This window comes from Sturnus vulgaris, chromosome 2 (assembly GCF_052056855.1).
Source record: "Sturnus vulgaris isolate bStuVul1 chromosome 2, bStuVul1.hap1, whole genome shotgun sequence".
NCBI classification, from domain to species: domain Eukaryota; kingdom Metazoa; phylum Chordata; class Aves; order Passeriformes; family Sturnidae; genus Sturnus; species Sturnus vulgaris.
Window position 1 is genome coordinate 41,005,175 of NC_142244.1, and position 15,992 is coordinate 41,021,166.

Sequence of the window (15,992 nt, forward strand, 5' to 3'; positions counted from 1 at the left end):
TGGTTTCTGTAAGAAGCTGCCAGAAGCTTCCCCCAATGTCCGACAGAGCCAATGCCAGCTGGCTCCAAGAGTGACCTGCCACTGAGCAATCTCAGAAACGGTGGTTCTAAAATGCCAAAGAAAAATGAATAAATGCTGAACAGCAGCCAAAGGAGAGGAGTGAGAATATGGGACAGGAACAGCCCTGCAAACCCCAAGGTCAGTGCAGAAGGAGGGGCAAGAGGTGTTTCAGGCACCAGAGCTGAGATTCCCCTGCAGCCCCTGGTGCAGCCCATGGTGAGGCAGCTGTGCCCCTGCAGCCCATGGAGGAGCATGGTGGAGCAGAGATCCACCTGCAGCTCCTGGAGCATCCCATTCCAGAGCAGGGGGATGTCTGAAGGAGACTGTCATTCCATGGGAAGCCCACACTGGAGCAGTTCATGAAGAACTGTGTCCCATAGGTAAGACTCAAATGGAAGAAGTTCATGGAGAACTGCCTCCCATGAGAGGGACCCCACAATGGAGCAGGGAAAGGCTGTAAGGAATCCTGTCCCTGAAGAGAAAGGAGTGGCAGAGATATGATGATGAAGAAGAGTGCAATGAACTGACTGCAGTCCCCATTCCCCATCTCCCTGTGCCACTCTGGGGGAGGAGATAGAGAAATCAGGAGTGAATTTGAGCCTGGGAAGAAGGGAGAGATAGAGGGAAGGTTTTTAAAGCTCTTTTTTCACATTATCCTTCTCTTTTACTAACTAATGCTAAATTAAACTAGTTTTCCCATGTCCAGTCTATTTTGGATGCAATGCTAATTGAGGAGTCATCTCCCTATCCACATCTTTAACAGTAACTCTATGAATGGACAGAATTTCAGATGGGATCCAAACATAGGACAGGGATTGTAACCAGTAGTAAGCAGTCAAGTACTTAACTAGCTGCTAAGAATGCCACTGCTTTGGGAATGCTGATGTTTTGTTCAACAATTTACACCTAAATTCTGATCTTGGGAGGGTCAGGGTTGGGTGGGCTACGACCAGATAGTTCATCTGACAGTAATTGTCCTTTGTACTCCATGTGCAGCCCCCTGCACTCTTCTATCAGCCCTTGTCAGCCACTCAGCTCTTCTGATTACAAGGCCAACCTAAAGTGCCCTTTCCTTTGACTATATCCTTTAAATGCTATTGCTGTATAAATGTCAGTTCCAATGCTACCCACAATATTGCCCACTGCAGAGCCTCATGTTGCTTTTTTACTCTGTGGCTCTTTTTTTCTGCTCTCCTTCTGGCTCTGGATCAATTCCTTCTTTAATATTCCTTTTGAAAGGTTCAGCTTGAGAACACTGTTCATTTAAATACTGACAGTAAGTTCATACTTTCAAAAGTGCTGCTGCAGAGCACAGGAACGCACCAACTTCCCTTGATGAAATGCCTCAGGTTTTTTTTAATGACTCAAGGAAAAAAACTGTCTTGGCTCCTTTCCTCTCTCCTCAATGATTCAGCCACACAAATATGTAGCAAGATGTGTGAAAAGCCATTCTGTAAACAAAAATATTTAAGCAAAATGAATCCTATTGCATTGGTTTTGTACAAGTCCTGTGTGGATCCTATGGGAAAGGTTGAATTTAACTCTGGCTTAAGTTTGCATAAATGAAGACAACTCTTATTTGCTATCTGAAATGCTGTCACAAATTCTTCTTCCAATACATGAACTTCCATTCTTCCAGAATGCTACCCCTGAATGTGCCACGTGGTCTGGCACACAGCATGTATCACCAACAGAAAATCTTTCAGAGAAATATGGACAGGAGCTGGAGGGAGGCAAGCATCTGTTCAAACTATTCAAGGATTAAATTGATCGCCTCTAAATTAATTGGGACAGAGAAAGGAGACAACAGGTTGGCAACTGAACACTGCTCAGAGGGATGTAAATTTCATAAAAAGGTAGGAGTACAGTGCAAGATAATTTAAAACAGTGAGGCACCCTATTCCACTGGGCTACAGAATTGAAAGAGCTGAAGAAAAAAGTCTGCAAACCTAATTCAGGGAATTCTTGGTAACTCAGAAAGGTTGATAATACAAGAAAGTATCCAGCACCTGTTTTTGGTAAAGAAAACACACGGATTCTTATAACCTTCCCTCTAAAAAAATCCTTATTTGCGAATATTGCCAGCATGGGTCTATGTCAGAGCTGTATGAGGAAGGCTGGGAAGGAATTTTTTTAATGTATTTTTTGACATCTCAGGGGATGATTGATTTATGTCTAGTGTCATTCTCAGCATGACTCAGCTGAAATGAGCAAAATAAATTCTGTGATAATTTTCTTTAAGTTTTTCTTTCCCTCGTCCCTTTAAGAAGCAGCATAAAGTAACCCAATCTAAAATCAAAGAAAAAGTACTGCCTCCCTGTTGCAGAGCACATTTAGGCTGGTAATTCTTGTTCCACTCCAACAGGAGGATCTCTTCTGTTTCACATTCTCATGCAATTTAAAACTAGCCCCAGCATCTGGCTGGCAGATTGCAATGTCATCTCCTATGGGAGAGGGAGTTTCTCCTGGTGAAGAGGAGTGTGGTGAGTTGACCCTGACTGGACACCAGGTCCCCACCAAAGCCACTCTGTCACTGCCCTCCTCAACTGGACAGGGGAGAGAAAAGAGAGTGAAAGGTTCATGGGCTGAGATAAGGACAGACAAACAAATCTTGCAAACATCTTTCCCCCATCCCTTCCTCCTTCCCATGCTTTACTTTTACCGCTATTCTCTACCTCCTCCCTGACAGTGGTGTAGGGGGATTTCAAGTGAAGGCTGTGGTCAGTTCATCACAAGTTGTTTCTGCCACTGCTTTCTCCTCAGGGGGAGAAGTCCTTCCCCTGCTCCAGTGTGGGTCCCTCCCATGGATGACAGTCCTCCACAAACTTCCCCAACATGAGTTTTTCCCATTGGCTGCAGTTCTCTGAACTGCTGTACTGTGGGTCCCTTCATGGGGTGCAATACTTCAGGAACAGGCTGCTCCAGTGTGGGTTCCCCATGGGATCACAAGCCCTGCCAGCAAGCCTACTCCAGTGTGGGCTCCTCTCTCCAAAGTTCCACAGGTCCTTCCAGCAGCCTGCTCCAGTGTGGGCTTCCCACAGGGTCACAGACTCCTCTGGGCATCCCCCTGCTCTGGAATGGGATGCTCCAGGAGCTGCAGGTGGATCTCTGCTCCACCATGCTCCTCCATGGGCTGCAGGGGCACAGCTGCCTCACCATGGGCTGCACCAGGGGCTGCAGGGGAATCTCAGCTCTGGTGCCTGGAGCACCTCCTGTCCCTCCTTCTGCACTGACCTTGGGGGTATGCAGGGCTGTTCCTGTCCCATATTCTCACTCCTCTCCTTTGGCTGTTTTTGACTCTTTCTGTCTCTAACCACAATTACTTCTGCACAATATATATTTTCCCCTCTTATTGAACACAGTATCCCAGAGGCACTTCCACTGTTGCTGTTGGGCTTGGCCTTGGCCAGCAGTGGCCTCTCTTGGCTCTGTTTCATGTGGGGGAAGCTTCCAGCAGCTTCTCACAGAAGCCACTCCTGTAGATCTCCTGCTACCAAAAGCTTCCCAGGCAAACCCACTACAAGGGACTAATGGGACAAAACTGATTTGGAGAAATTCAGAGTTTCAGGAATGGAGACAGTGGTTGTTTCTGGAGGCTGCTCCTCTCTCAATAGGTAGGTAAGAGTACCAAAATATTTGACATGAGTCAATGGCCTCTACAATGCCTAGAGAAGCTTGCACTGCTGACTGTTCATTAACAGTAAAGGAGGGCCCTTGCATCAGTGATTGCAGACTTTTTGCTAGAGGGAGAAGCAATTAAATTCTTTAAAATTGCCTGTTCCTGAAGTATTTCTCATTATAAAGGACTGCAGAGGGAATTACAAATCTGTTATTTTTTCACCATGTGAGCACAAAATGAAACAGTTCCTTAATGCATTAATGTGATACTTGTAAATAAATGTGAAATAAGTTTTGGGACAAAACCAATGTTGTTTGAAAATCTGGGACACTCTAATGAGGAAATTGGGCAGATTAATTTTAAAAAAAAGTAATTTGGTTCAAATACCAGAGCTAAGCCAACATGATTTTCATTCCTATTTCTTTTTCCTTCTTCCACCCTCCAGGGAATAGTTTATCCATTATAAAATGGGGTTTGCCAGGACCAGGTGTTATTAAGTAAAAATCCCTCATATCTGGTTATGTTTTACTCACTAAGATATTACATAAAAAGTTGATAATGCAAATGCTACCCTCACCTTCCTGAAAGGGAGGCAATGGTTTACTATCCATAATTAAAAGTCTGGTAATTGCTTAGATCTGGAGACAGGACACATTCAGTCTCCCTGAAATACATTGACACATTCAAGAAACCTAATGTTCAGGGTGTAAGTGTATTGCAAGCACATTTTTCTTCTCTGCATTGTACCTCCTTCAGCTCTGTAAATTCAGCCCAGTGCCAGAGATGCTCAGTGGTTTGGAAACACTGCAGATCAGTCTCTGCAGGTCATAGAGGTTTCAAAGCTACTTTTCTGCCAGGGTAGGGAGCTATTCAAGGTAGGAGAGCATGGGCTATACCACTTCCATTTTAGGGTAGCATAGACTGATTTTGCTTTAAATCTTCTCTGTTCTCTAGGTAAGAACATTGCTTCCCATCTGTGCTTGAGCACAGCCTGGCTCCCAGAATTATCCAGGTTTGTCAGTTCCTGTTGAATTTAGCAATGGATACTGGGGCACAACTCTGGTTTCAGCCACATTTTAAATTCAGTCTTAGGAGGAAACTGCAAATAGCAGTAGCACACCTTCAGCTGGCTATTCAAAAATCAGTGACCATTAACATTAACACTACTGATTGCATGAGAAGGTGTTTTTTAAAGGTTTGCTAATTGCCCCCTGTTCCTAAAACTCTGATCACTGCAGATCCCCTCACTGATGCCACTTTGCCAGCATCCAGCAGCTGTTGACAGACATGAGCTGCTGAAGACGAGGTGAAAATACCTCTTGTTTTTTCACAGTACAGTACTCCTTACCCAGACTTTTTAGTTTGTCTTCAACAGTCTTCACTACCTATCTGTGGTTTCTTTGTTTGAAGTGAGGTGATAAAATATTAATATAACTTCAGATGCAAAATGCAGTGCCCACCCAACACGGTTTGACAGAGACTCTGGACACAGTTTGATGGCTGCCTCAAGTTATGCCTAAGGGTTTTGTCTGCCCTCTAAAAACCAAAGTGATATGGATAGCTAACCCAGGAAAGTTGCAAGTCAGCAGGCACACAGAGCCATGAAAACACACAGCAAAGCAGAGCTAGCCCTGTGCTGTGCTGGAGCTAGCAACCCCGTGTTCTCATCCACACATCAGTTTATCATCCTAGCAAGTCAAGAGTTTTTAGTAACACAGGCCTGCCCACAATACCAGCTTCACAGTCAGCATGGACCAGCTGGGGGAGTCTGCCTGCAGCCTCTGGCTTGCTGACATTCTTTGGAAGTGGTCAAGGAGCTTTGGAACCTACTGTTGTCAGAGGTCCATCTGCCCTCAGCAGATCTATCTCCAGATTTACAAGAAAGAACAAAGAAAAGAAGCCAACAACTTGATCTCACTAAAGAATTACAGAAAAGCAGAAATGAAAGAAAGAAACTCCCTCTCCCTCAACATTTGCCAGTGGGGACTCTGTCTCTCTTAAATGTTACCCAAAGTCTCCTATGAAATGCCAGTGGTCCTCTTAAGACAAGTCAGTGAAACAGAGCTTTGCACTTAATGAAAAAGCCATTTTGACTGAAAAAGTGCATTTCCATTAAAAATTCTATTACAGAAATTGATTTCTATGCTCATACTTGGGCATATGAGAGGAGAGAATGTAAGCCGTTCATCATTTGTTTAGAGATGCATGCTCCCCAAAGGCTTAATTGTGGTTTGATTATATGCAATAGTAGCTCATTTACACTAGTCTTAGCAGAAGGCAGTGGTGACTCACAATGCTTTAACAAAATGTCACACACAGCTTTTCCTTCAAGCCATGCCAGGGCCTGCTGAAGTCAGGGTGATGAAGTTCACCTTACCTGTATTTAGATTTCCAGCCAGATGTCTTTCATATCATGATTCCTTGAGCCTATTTGATCATCTGCTCTAGCTCGAGATGCATTGCTCCAGCAATGTTCCTGTCTATGGCATACAGAGGCAGTGTCCTGTGACCAGCCAGATGGGGGCAAATGTGTTCCACTCAGTCTTTGCACTGGCTTAGAGGGTTCTGGCTGAGAGGACAAAAATGCATTCTGGTGAGGTTAACCAGTTTTGGAGACTTCAATCCTTAAAGTACACACTGTATGTCACCCTTGAAATAAGCAGTGTCCTGGAGTCAAGCCACAAGCCATTCTGCTGGAAGACATATCCTCCTTGTTATACTCCCTACAATAGTACAAACTACACTGCTAGTTTCCACAACTTATATTTTTCCTGAACTTCTGTTTTTTCTCATTTCTCTTCACCTCCTCATCATATTTCCCTGTTTTCCTCTCTATTTTTCAGTCTTATCTTCTTTGCCTGTATTCTGTTTTTCCTTTTTATGCTTTTATGTAATGTAATTATTTACTTTTTCTATCAACAATCCATCTCTTCAATACACTTCTTACACTTATACTGTCCAAAAACTTCAGAAGAGAAAATAAGTTCCATTCTGCTTCTTCTGCAAAACATCTATTTAAATGTGTTAATACATGTTGTTTTTCTAAACAGTGTAATACATTAATGCACAAACAAAAGAAAAAAATTACATTCAGACTATTTTCATATAAATGCAAAAATCTTTCTGAAGACTACACACACTTAAGGGATAATAAATTAGTATCCTGTATCACTTCCATCACTTAACTTTCATTTCCTTACTCATGTGCACACTTTCCTCAATTATTTTTCGTAATAGAGCTCAACTCAGTCACTCAAAGCTCTTAGAAATCACGCCCACCTTGTTTAGTCTCTATCTTGCATAAGGAACAGGAATTCAACTGAAGAAGCAGCCTGAAAAATTGCTTTTCAATCTTCAGAATCATGCATATCAGCCTTAAATACAACTAGTATTATAACAAGTCCATCTGGCATGTTAATTGTTGCTTACCTCTTATCTATGCTTTCAAACCAGCTGCAAGACTGTAAAATTTGGAAATATGTTTCATCTCCAGCAGGGTTAAAAGCAATGCTTAGGTTTCAGTATGCAGTATATAATGCAGGACAAGACTGTTCCTGGCAGATTAAAGCTAGGGACTGGGACATAAAGATGCTGGGGAGCTCTCCACATCCTACACTGTAGAAGACCCCTAAGCTAATTTCAGGAAGGTGTGTGAACAAGACAGCAGAGTTCTTCTGCTTCTGGGAGAAATGCGTACACTGGGTTTTTCCATGAAGATACAGGAGCTCACTCAGTGCCAGCTCAGCTCCCTCTAACCAGCCCTTTAGCTCTTTCCTTTGCACTAATGTGAAGACAGGCTGAGAGAATTGGAGCTGTTCAGCCTGGAGATGAGAAAGCTCTGGGTAGGCATTCCAGGAACCTTCCAGCCAGTACCTAAAGGGTCCTACAGCAAAGCTGGAGAGGGACTTTTTTACAAGGGTGTGTAGTGATGGCACAAGGGGGAATGGCTTTTAACTGAAAGATGGCAGGGTTAGATTAGATTAGATTAGATTAGATTAGATTAGATTAGATTAGATTAGATTAGATGTGAGGAAGAAATTCTTTACCAGGAGGGCAGTGTGGCAGAGGAACAGGTTGCCCAGAGAAGCTGTGAATGCTCCATCTCTGGAATTGCTCAAGGCCAAGTTGGACAGGGCTTGGAGCAACCCGTGGAAGGTGTCCCTGTCCATGGCAGTGGGTTGGAACTAGATGGTATTTAAGGTCTCTTCCAACATTAACAGTTCTATGACTTTATATGTAGCAGAAGTAACATTGCAGCATAGGGGTGATTTCATGCATCCCTTATTCAGTCTGGCAGCCACAACCTGGCTTCTTCTGAAAACTTTCCAGAACAATAAATAAAAGGATTTTTGCTTGCAACCCCTGCTGCTGTACTTTGGAAGGAGTATCTGGAACTTTCAGCAGCAGATGGCCCCTCCACATCTTCAGTTACTTGGTGGACCTTTGATCTTTCTGAAGTTGTTTCAATAAATCATCTGAGTCTGAATCAGAAAAAAATCTAAGGCTCATGAAGAAGTTTAGTCCTCCCTAATAACCCAATCTTATGACATTTGCAATCCTCCTGTTGTTTTTACATTCAATAATAAGGTAGAAATATTTTCCCATCCAACTTCATGATTGCTTCCAAGGTTTTCTTGGAGCAGCATATCCATTTCCCATGTGCTGCAAAGGACCATGTGCTGAATTAGAAGCATGCTGGAGCTACTCTTCCCTCCCATGCCTGCAATGTCCCACTGGACTAGTCTCCTATTCCAGAGAGGAAACATGGAGCTGTTTTTGAAGATAGTCATCTTCAAGTCAGTGAAAACAGCCTAAAAAATGCATGCAGCACCTGTTTACCTCCCTTGCTTGCCAAATAAATAAGTGGTGGAAGACTTCTGGAGGGTATGCAGGGAGGGAATGGCTTGGTACAAGGGCATAGCAACTGTTGACTTTCTCTTTTGATTTGACTGTCCTTCCACATCATTATCTCAGGACAAAAGTCTTGGAATCACAAATTCAAATGCCCTTAATTATTCATTTTTATATAGAGTAATTAAATGTTCCTTTCCAACTCATCATGAAGGCCTTCAGTCCAAAGCATGTACATATGTAACACTCTAAGCATTTGGCTATTGCATAAAATGCTTTGCAGTGTGAGCTTCATATACTTCCCAGCTTTCCCTGTCTCCCATCAGCATTGGTTAAAAGAGAAACTTCAGGGGGATAGTGCTCCCCTGAGAGCTGCTGAAGCACACAGATTCATCCAGTTAGTCGAGCAAAGGTAGAACATTTATATAAACTGTCTACTCTCTGTCAGGACTGAGGGTCTAGAAATTCCCACTGATGTTTCTCACTTTAGTACAGTGCAAAGTGGAATTCCTTTTGTCTAACTTTGTGCATATTCCCACAGTTTTCTACCCTGAAGGGAGAGAAATGATCACCTCCATAGGTGGTCTTACCCATGGGTTTCATGGTTTGCTTTGACAGCATTGACAACAAAGGGAGACCACTGATTTATTTTTGCATGTCTGTCATTAAATGAAGTTAAAATAGTCCATGAGAGGCTTCCATTTCCTTTGCTACAGCTACCACATTGCCAGCCTTCATTGAACACATCTCAAATGTCTTTTCCTTGTGACCATCCCAGTCTGCTGCACCTCCTTGTTCCATGGAACATCTCTTTCATGTCCTGAACTGTGGAGAAAGCTGACAACATACATGCTGTGTCAGCTGGTAGGTTTTCTCACACTGCTTCTACTACATGGGCACCAATATCACTTAAGAGCAGGAATGATGTTTAACTTGAAAAGGGTGGGCACATGCAATCTACTTTTACTAATGATGGGCTAAAGGAAAGGGCATATCTAAGATCCTGCTCAAGTTATGAGAAAGTATAAATGTCTGAGCTGTATCTTTTTCCATTTTTTTACAAATTGAATGTTAGATTTCACAAGGGAAAAATCAGGATGCGTTGATCAGAGAACTGTTAACACCAGAGACTTATTAATAGTAACTACAGTACAAAAGCAGCTGTTTCCAGCTTTTATACAGCATTACATTTGCTTGATGCAGATAAAGAGAAATTACTCATGAGGCAATGGAAAGAAAGGTGTAGGAGGGTGAATCACATTGGAAGAATAGGAAAAAATGAAAGTGGGGGCAAAATTTTTTAAGCATGCTGTGTCATCCCCAGTAAAAAGTAATTTGCTATATCAATGGAATGCTATTAACTCCTGCTTGGTTGGGCATAATGCATGGTGGAGGAGGGAATATTTCAGTCAAATTGAATGACAGTAATTTTGGGGGAAAGAAAGTGACTCTCATTACTTTTTTTTTCAAGAAGGAAACTCATTGGCATCTTCCCATCTAATTCTGATTTGCAGGCAATTAATGCACAGTTGCACAACTGGAGCCAAACTTTTGCTATTAGCAGGGCACAGCACAATTATCTTAGGCTGAAAATAAGTGAACACAAGAAAACCACAAGTTTTCTTGAGAACAGGATGACAAACTTTTAGTGAAGACGTGGTTTATCTGTTAAAATTGTAGTTAATTTTAGTCATGTTTCTTTTTTTGTTCCAATGACTGCTATCATATTATCAAGATTACTCTTTGATACAGGACTAAGGAATGCTCTGGAACAATCTCTCCTTATTATATTACACAGGACAGACTGTCACATTGGATTTTTATGCACGTTTATAACAAGAAATACTGTATGTGTCACTCTGACTGCTTTTTTCAGGATGACATGTTCCATTTCCTCTGCCTAGAGAGACCTTTTATTCCATAAGCAGAGATTGGGAAACAAAGATACTCATGTCAAAGTCAGACAAAAAAATACATTTAATATTGTGTCACAGAAGCCAAAATTAAGGGCTTAACCTAGACATAAAAAGTGACATGACTTAGAGGCACATTCTAGTTTTCATGTGCAGTTTGTTTCCCCTTTGTGCTGCCAATATCTCTGCCACTTCCTGGTGTCTAAAGGGCTGTTCCCAATAGAGAGGGCAGTGATCTGGGCTCTCAGGGCTCCTTCGTATTAACTCTCCCACTATTCCTTACTGAAACCTTTCCTTGCATCCAGTCTGAGTCAATATACGAAATGAGGTGACATGCTGGAAAAATTTATAATCATTCATGAATTTTTTCACTTTTTCCCTTTTGTGGGGCACAAAACAGTCATGTGGCATATCTAAGGGAAAAAAAATCCCCAAATTGTCCCATTTTCTCAGTGTGATACAGCTTTGGGGTACATAACCCGTGCCTATGTTGCAATTCAGGTATCTAAAACAGGCAGGGCACCCCAGGCCCACTTCCCTTTGCACCAGGATGGTCCTCCAAGAGCAGTGCTGAGGGAAGTCCCAGGCTGGGTGCTTCCATCATGAGACCAGGACCAAGTTTCCACATCTTGTTTCCCCTCCTGAATTCCCCTCCTGAAATAGTGCTCAGCACAGTAATTCCACGGCAGAGCACTTTACCATTTCACTGCTGCAACCTAAAGGACATCAAAATCCTTTGTACAAATATTGGAAGGAGTTTAATGGGGAAATTTTTACTCACAAACCCTTTACATTCTCCAGCTGATAACTTGTGCCCTTCATTCATTCCCTTCACTTACCCTACAGAGCTCAGTATGACCAGGTCACTCCAACTCCCTGACCTGCTGCCAAGTGAGCTATTTCTTTGAGTTTTTCTCTGCTCTTACTCTGCTCCCACTGCCTCTAGGGTTGTCTCAAAGTGCCACATCCCAGGGTGTGCTTTGGGCCACATATGAAAGCTTTGCTCTGTCACTGGAACACATGCTGCCCTTGAGGAAGTTGCTCTCAATTTAGACTCAAGATTGTGACTCCTCAGGTGCCCCTTGAAAACACCACAAACTGCCCCTTGAATGCACCACACGTCTCATTGTACTTCTCCACGCCTTCTGACGGGCCTGGAGAGATTTGCTGAGGTGTTAATACCCAAGTACACAGTATTTCATGCAGGATAACACTAAAGATATTTTACACACAAATACCTTTGCAATAAAAAGGTGTCAGTGAGCAGAAAGGTGTAGGCAGGACTGGAAGGAGTGGGTCTGATCAGCTTCTTGTTTTCCCGGCTACAGTGAGTATCACACTTGAGACAGACCAAAAGAATCCAGCTAGAAGGGATCTAAAGAGGAAGGACAGGAAATGATTAATTTTTGTAGTTAAAATAAACAATATTACTTGGCCACAAGCCTCCAGGTAATAAAGAATTACTTTTTCTTAGCTAATGAGAAATTACACCTCTACAACATCTGAACAAGAAGGCAGTCCACTGAAAGTAATTCCTCAAGAAAGGATGTCAGAAAAGACTAGGAAGCACACAAAACATTTGCACACCATTGCAAAAGGGCAGTTTTGCTGAGAAACCATTAGAACGAGGTTTAGAGTAGTCCAAACTCATTCCAGCAATGCTCATGGAAGGTGTTGTATGCATCTAATGTAGCTTTTTCTTTTTTTTTTAATTTTATTTTTTTTGTTGTTTGTTTTGCTTTGTTTTGTTTTTAATAACTAGCCATTATTCCAAGATCTATCTATAGCTACATTTATTAAAGAGCTGTATTTAGGTCCAGTAGGATGGGAGTATCCAAATCTGTGTTATTTCAGAAAGACTTTAAGGGGCACTTCACTACATAAAGGCAGTGTAACCAGGTTCCCACCTGCATCAGAAAGTGGTATAAGAATCAGTTCCATGTAAAGCTAGAAAATAAGGAGCCCTTTCTAAAACATCTCTCTAAACAATTGTCCTTTTCTTGAAGAATTTGAGGATGCCTTGAAACTAAGAGAGAAAATTCTGACAGTGATAAACATCGAATTTTAAGGGTCAAGAAAAAAAATAAAGAAAAAGGAAGAAATTTTTTAAATCAGCAAAAAGAAAGAAGGAATGCTTATAACAGCCCTTGTGGGTTTTTAGGAGAACCTTGTACTTTTGCAAAACGGTAGAGGGCAGACAGGGGAATTGTGTGCATGTATGCCAGGGCCTTGCCCTGACTGCATGCCAGGTGCCACAAAAGCTGCTCTATCACTCCCCTCCTCAGATAGCCAGGGGAGACAAAATATAGCAAAAGAAAAGAAAAAACAACAACAACAACAAACAAAGCAAAACAAATTAAAACAAAACAAAACATGGGCTGAGATAAGGGCAAAGACAGATCACCAGTTACCATCATGGGCAAAACAGGCTTGCCTTGGGAAAAATAGTTTAATTTATTACAAATCAAATCAGAGTGGGATAATGAGAAATAAGAACAAAATTAAAACATATGTTCCACTCACTTCTCTCTTCTTGGGCTCTACTTCACTGGTGATTTCTCTGCAGGGAATGGTGGCTGTAGTCAGTTCATCACACACTGTCCCTGCAGCTCCTTCCTCCTCACAGGCAGGACTCGACTCCTCACACTCTTCCCTGCTCCAGCCTGAAGTCCCTCCCATAGGATTTCATTAACTGCTCCAGTGTGAGTCCCTTCCACAGGGTGCAGTTCTTCAGGAACAGGCTGCTCCAGTGTGGGACCCCAGTGGGATCACAGGCCCTGCCAAGAAACATTGCTCGAGTGTGGGCTTCTGGCTCCATGGGACACAGGTCCTGCCAGCAGCCTGCTCCAGTGTGGGCTTCCCACAGGGTCACAGCCTCCTCTGGGCATCCCCCTGCTCTGGAATGGGATGCTCCAGGAGCTGCAGGTGGATCTCTGCTCCACCATGCTCCTCCATGGGCTGCAGGGGCACAGCTGCCTCACCATGGGCTGCACCAGGGGCTTCAGGGGAATCTCAGCTCTGGTGCCTGGAGCACCTCCTGCCCCTCCTTCTGCACTGACCTTGGGGTCTGCAGGGCTGTTCCTGTCCCATATTCTCACTTCTCTCCTTTGGCTGCTGTTCCCCAGCAGTTTCTTTCCTCCTGTTATCTGTGTTATCCCAGAGTCACTGCCACATCACTGATGGGCTTGGCCTTGGCCAGTGGCAGGTCTGTCGTGGAAGCAGCTGGCATTGGCTCATGTCAGACATGGGGGAAGCTTCTGGCAGCTTCTCAGAGATGCCACCTTTGCATCCCCACTACCAAAACCTTGCAATGCAAACACAATACACTATTACTGCCCAAAGACAGAGAAAATAACTAAACCTGAGATCGGCCACACAGGTCATCATTGCCCACCAAAGATCCCCCATCTTCTAATTGGTGTAGTATTCTTCTAACCCTAACCCTGATTCTAGATGCAACAGCAGAAAAAATACTACTCCTGTGTTGTTCTGTTCACATACAGAAGAGTAGGGCTCAGGCAACCATGCTGGGTTATGTCTTGTATTTCACTCTCTTCTTTTTTCAAATTATTCATGAGAAGATTGAAAAAGGATCAAATGTATTTACTCTTCCAGACTGTGCCCTCATTTCCAGTAAAATATTTTATCCCTCCAGAAGGCTCTCTGCAGTTTTGGGAGTGGACATTTTGTATTCCTTCTCAGGAACTTGAAGTGACTGATACAAGTCATAGCACCCTGTTTCTTTTTTCCTGTATTCAGATCACAGACCACTAACACATTCAGAGATGACAGGTCAGAATACATTCAGGTAAGAGCTCATATTTAAAATTCCCTTATGTAAACATTAATTTTATTAAGATCTGTCCAAAACCCCCTCCCAAACATTGAGAGCAAATGGAAAAGATTCACAATTTACTAGATACTTCAGTTATAATTTGATTTGAGACTATTTTTTTTAAAAATGTTCAGACTATAAAATTATCTGTGGATTTTGAACAGCCTTTTAAAAGTTTTACATCATATCATTACACATCTTCACTAGAGTTCTCCTTTTGAGATACCTCCTGTTAATCCCTGGATTTTTACTGGATACTTCTCACCTATAAATTGCAGAGAAACTCCAGTATTCCTACATCCTTATTTTCCCAAAAGATTTTCCCAAAACACCAAAACTTGCTACTTTATGCCTCAAGAATAATCAAGAGCTTCTCCAGACTGGCAGATGACCTGTGCAGATAGCAAATTTAAGCCAAATATTTGCTCTTTTAGTCTCTCTAGCACCATTTTTAATGTTTTCATTATATTTTAGCAGTTGGATTTGGATGTCAGGGACCCAAACCACCTCACAATGGATCTTTAACATTCAGTAGTTTTTATTTCCAGTGTTACTTTTTCTTCCTTTCCTCCTCCTCCAAAATATGTCCTTAGTTTTCCTTCTGCTCTACTCCCACCCCCAACATCTCTGTCTTTGCCTGACTCCTCTCAGTGTAGGGCATTCAACTGCATTAACACACAATCTTCTTTTTCTTCTGCATCATTACTGAAGAAACTACTTGACAACAGTAATTACAAAGATCCCTCGTTTGCCACCTCAGTCTGCCAAAAATATTACCCTTAGTGCTAACCTTATATGTTCTTAATTTCATTTTCAGTCCCAGGAGAGCTTGTATTCAGGCTCATCTGAATTCTTTCTGAATGTGAGATTTTCAACCACTGCAGTTCCTGCTCACTGCTTAAGGAAATGATGTGTTTTAATCCAATAGCATAATAAACTAGATCAACTGCTTTGCTTTCAATGACTGTCTTAGACATTCTATGAAAAAAAACTGGCAAGATTTATTCTTTATAAACATAGTAATTTCTTTTCCTCATGCTTCTGAGGACCAAATCTTTTTCACCAGCAGGCTGGTTATCTGTTTCTCTGCTAAGCTGGAAAGCCTCCATAAAAGTAAATAACATTATGCCAGCTTTGCACTAGGCATTTTATCAAAGTTTATTCCTCTTCTTTAGAGGCAAGAAGTTCTGGATACTGACCTTAACTAATATTTTCAGAAAGATCATATAGGCATTTTCTTGGTTTGAAGCTGTCTGTTTGTTTTGAGACATCTTGGATCTCATTTGAAAGCATACAGACACCTTTGTTTGACACCCAGAAGTACTAGCAAATTTCAAACCACTAACGTTTCTCCATTCCTACTGTCCATGAAATGCAAATACAGCTCCTCTATATTGCAGGCATATTATGAGGAAAAATATGTCTCTGTAACTTAAGATCTCAGATACTGTGCTAATGAAGCAAATACAGGTAAACAGCTCCATAGACATGAACTACTTTTTTCTTCCTTCTCCTTACATTATTGAAAACTTCTACACTTCAGCAGTGGTTAAATTACTTGTGATAACACATAAAACAGCATTTCTTATCCTTCTGTACTTTGTCCTTCACAGGCATAGGATGAGTTGTTGTCCCAGAGGAAATCACTGAAATGAGGAACATGAGCAAGATCAGGTTTCTGCAATACAAACCTGACTCAAAACATGATCTACAC

At 42.1% G+C, this 15,992-nt stretch overlaps 1 protein-coding gene across 1 annotated transcript in view; it reads right to left on the reverse strand.

Annotated features, from left to right (window-relative positions):
- Positions 1-15,992, reverse strand: part of LOC148224734 (uncharacterized) — a 38,948-nt gene that overhangs the window by 22,558 nt on the left and 398 nt on the right. The window contains exon 2 of the mRNA XM_088159279.1: positions 6,057-6,082. Coding sequence (XP_088015405.1) covers positions 6,057-6,082 — 26 coding nt within the window. The remainder of the gene's footprint in view (positions 1-6,056; positions 6,083-15,992) is intronic.